At 37.0% G+C, this 3,060-nt stretch overlaps 1 protein-coding gene across 1 annotated transcript; it reads left to right on the top strand.

Moving 5' to 3' along the window:
• Positions 1–241: 241 nt before the first annotated feature.
• LOC143886296 (uncharacterized) lies at positions 242–2,491 on the top strand. Its single transcript, XM_077390235.1, has 2 exons — positions 242–715; positions 2,228–2,491. The coding sequence occupies exons 1-2, from the start codon at positions 386–388 to the stop codon at positions 2,315–2,317; spliced, it is 420 nt and encodes a 139-aa protein (XP_077246350.1). The 5' UTR covers positions 242–385; the 3' UTR covers positions 2,318–2,491.
• The last annotated feature ends 569 nt before the right edge of the window (positions 2,492–3,060 follow it).

Genomic DNA, 3,060 nt, shown 5'->3' on the forward strand with positions numbered 1-3,060 from the left:
GTCTTCTTAACATTTTTTTTTTCCGGGAGATGATAAATCCGCACCCACTGTAGGATAATTCGCACCATTTTCACATGAATTATGTCTTTGACACGTTTTCACGTTACGGGGTGCGAATTATCCTAGGGGGGCGAATTTGTCATGACGTGACAGAAATATCACCATGCTCCCCTTCCCTTCGTTGCCCAACGGCTATATTTTCCAACTCATCATTGACTATTCAAATCCTAAACCCTCGCCAGGTCACTTTCAACGGTCACTTGCCACATTCCTACTCCTTTAGCCCACGTACCAAGACTCCAATATATCCGCAATAAATTTCTCTCTCTCTCTCTCTCTCTCTCTCTCTCTCAACTCTTTAGCAAGAGCTTTTCTACTAGCTCTAATGGCGACTTGCACAGTTCAACATGTAAACAAGGTATCTTCCGACCAACTCCTACGAAAATTCGCCGAGTTGGAATCGGAACCCAATTGCGAATCGCCTAAGAAAACCGGGTTCGGAGGGCGTAGACGCCGGAAAAGATCGAGAATATCGTCCGATCGTGATAATAATGAGAGACCCATCGTGAGAAATGGAAGTTTGATTGATCGAAAATCACTATTGTCGCCGGAGAATCAGAGATCGGCGTTGCTACGGCAGCTTGGGATCGGCAAATCTGGGATCAGAGCAAGAGAGATTATCATAAACGGACTCTTCTTGGCAAAGATTGAGAAGGTAATTAGAATTGCATTTTGTTTTGGGAAAATGATATTTTCACTCCCTTTTTTTCTTGTTTTCTTGAAAATTGACTGCATTTCTATCCTCTTTTGCCTGTCTTTATTCTGAAAATTAACAAAAGGGGTGGAAATGATTGCACCCTTTGGAAAATGATATTTCCACTCACTTTTGTTCTTGTTTTGTTGAAAAATGTTTGCATTTATACCCTCTTTTGTTTTTCTTTATCCTGAAAATTAACAAAGGGGTTGGAAAAAGTGAAAAATTTGTTGTGGAAATATCATTTCCCATGGATTTATGCTTTGAATTCCAACAAAGATATCAATTTATCAATCTTTTACCGTGAGAGGAAAACTTAAAATGTTATAAAAGAGTGTATAGGCAATTTAGCACAAAGCTATTTCGCTAATTAGGGAAGAGCCAACATGTAGCTGAATTTGTCTTATTAACTTATTTCATATGAGGTGGCACTTCTCTCTCGAAAGAGTGACGTACGCTGTAATATTGCTTTTTAGAAGTTGCCCAGACGAGAGAAATGATCTATTGATTACTTTTTAGTTAGTAAAATATCATCACTATTATGTAATTTCATTTTTTGAAACTGATATTTGCACCCGCTTTTTTAATTGAAAAATAGAAAGATGAATTGTTCATCTTAAGTCTAGGGAGATGATATTTTCACTCCCCTGCATTACGTGCGCGCTCCCCTTATAACGTGAGAACTTTTCACTGATGCTTATTTTGTTTTGCCGATAAATGGGTAAGTTGGATCAATGATTGCATCACTAACACATATTTCTCTTCTTCCTAAAAGACTGTTGAGAACACTTTGATCAAATGATCCTAAGCTCTTCATCCATCAAGCTTTATTTTTAGGGTTCAATAAAAAAAAAATCTAAACTTTTGATTTTTGTAGTACTTCAAGATGGTAGGACCCAAAAATTGCCTCATATGGTATTATTCTACATGATGCCCTCCCCAATGCCGCTTTGTAGGACCCAAAAATTGCCTTTTATCATTGATCGTAAAAGTAACTTTCTTCATAGCCATTATTATCTTTCAATTTGAGTGGCTATTGAGCCGCCCAAATACATTAAATAACTTATAAATGTAAATTGGGATTTGCTAGCGCCCATCGCAGAAGGCATTTCGCAGATGGTCTGTTGCGTCTGAGAGGAGCCACCTCGTGAATGAAGACTAAATCTATGACCCTCTGTGGCTGCTGTCAGATGCAACAGACCATCCGCGAAATGCCTTATGCGATGGACGCTAGCAAATAATCCCATGTAAAATTTTCTTTCCAATTATTTTCTACATAGAAGTTTCTCTATAGCTATTAAATACCTTGTAGCAGTACAAAACTTACCAGCTATTAAATACATTGCCATTTTAAGTTATAAATGTATGTACCTAATTAAAATTTAGTAACAGAAGCACATATTTTTCCTATGAAAATTGCTCATGTTTTATTGTACACAGCAGATAACATTTTGTTATATTCCATGTTAACAGACGTGGCGAAAAACAGTGGAAGGAGCTTCAAAGATGTTCATGGAGAAGCACCGCAACCATCACATTCTATTGAGAAATGAAATTGTGTGATGATAAGCAAGGAAGGAACTTAAGTCCCTCTAAGTTTGGCGTTGGACGTTATTATTTTATTTTTAGAGAAATAAAATAAAATAATTTATCATTTCGATATGTATCTTGAGTTGTGGATGATGGGAATTTTGAAGCAGATTGAAATAAAAAAGGGTTTCACAGAAATTAAAATAACGATCTAAACTTGTGAATTATGGCTGGTGCTGTTCATTGCATTCCTGGTCCCTTTAGTATGTGCATTGATGCTAGTTCTTTCCTTCCTTGCATTTATATTGGCTGTATTTTAAATGCGAATATAAAAAGGTTGTATATAACCAAATAGATTTTAGTGTCTCGATGTGGTGAGAGAGGGTAAGGGCGGCGGGTGGGAGAAGGAGAGAGATAGAGAGGGCACGATTGAGATGAGGGTGAGAAGTGGCTACCAATCAAGAAAAAGTGAATCCTATTTTGAGTAGAGTTTTATTGTTTCTTAATTTTTAGCCACTTCTCACCGCTTGGAGATAGTTTACTAACTTTTAGCCACTTCACTCTCCTTACCCTTCTCTTCACCACTTTGGAGGCACTAGTTTATCATGAAAAAAAAAATCACGGTAGCCGCCCTTAAAATTTTAAGGGGTTTTTTTCCTTGTCTGTAACTAATATTTTATCATATTTGTTAAACAAAAAGAGGATGCTCTTCATGGTGATAGTGATTTTGGGATATTTATAGGGATATGCTATCCTCTGTTCATGTTGAGAAACCA

Source organism: Tasmannia lanceolata, unplaced genomic scaffold (assembly GCF_043159265.1).
Source record: "Tasmannia lanceolata isolate RefF3 unplaced genomic scaffold, GAP_Taslan_0.1 ptg000011l, whole genome shotgun sequence".
NCBI classification, from domain to species: domain Eukaryota; kingdom Viridiplantae; phylum Streptophyta; class Magnoliopsida; order Canellales; family Winteraceae; genus Tasmannia; species Tasmannia lanceolata.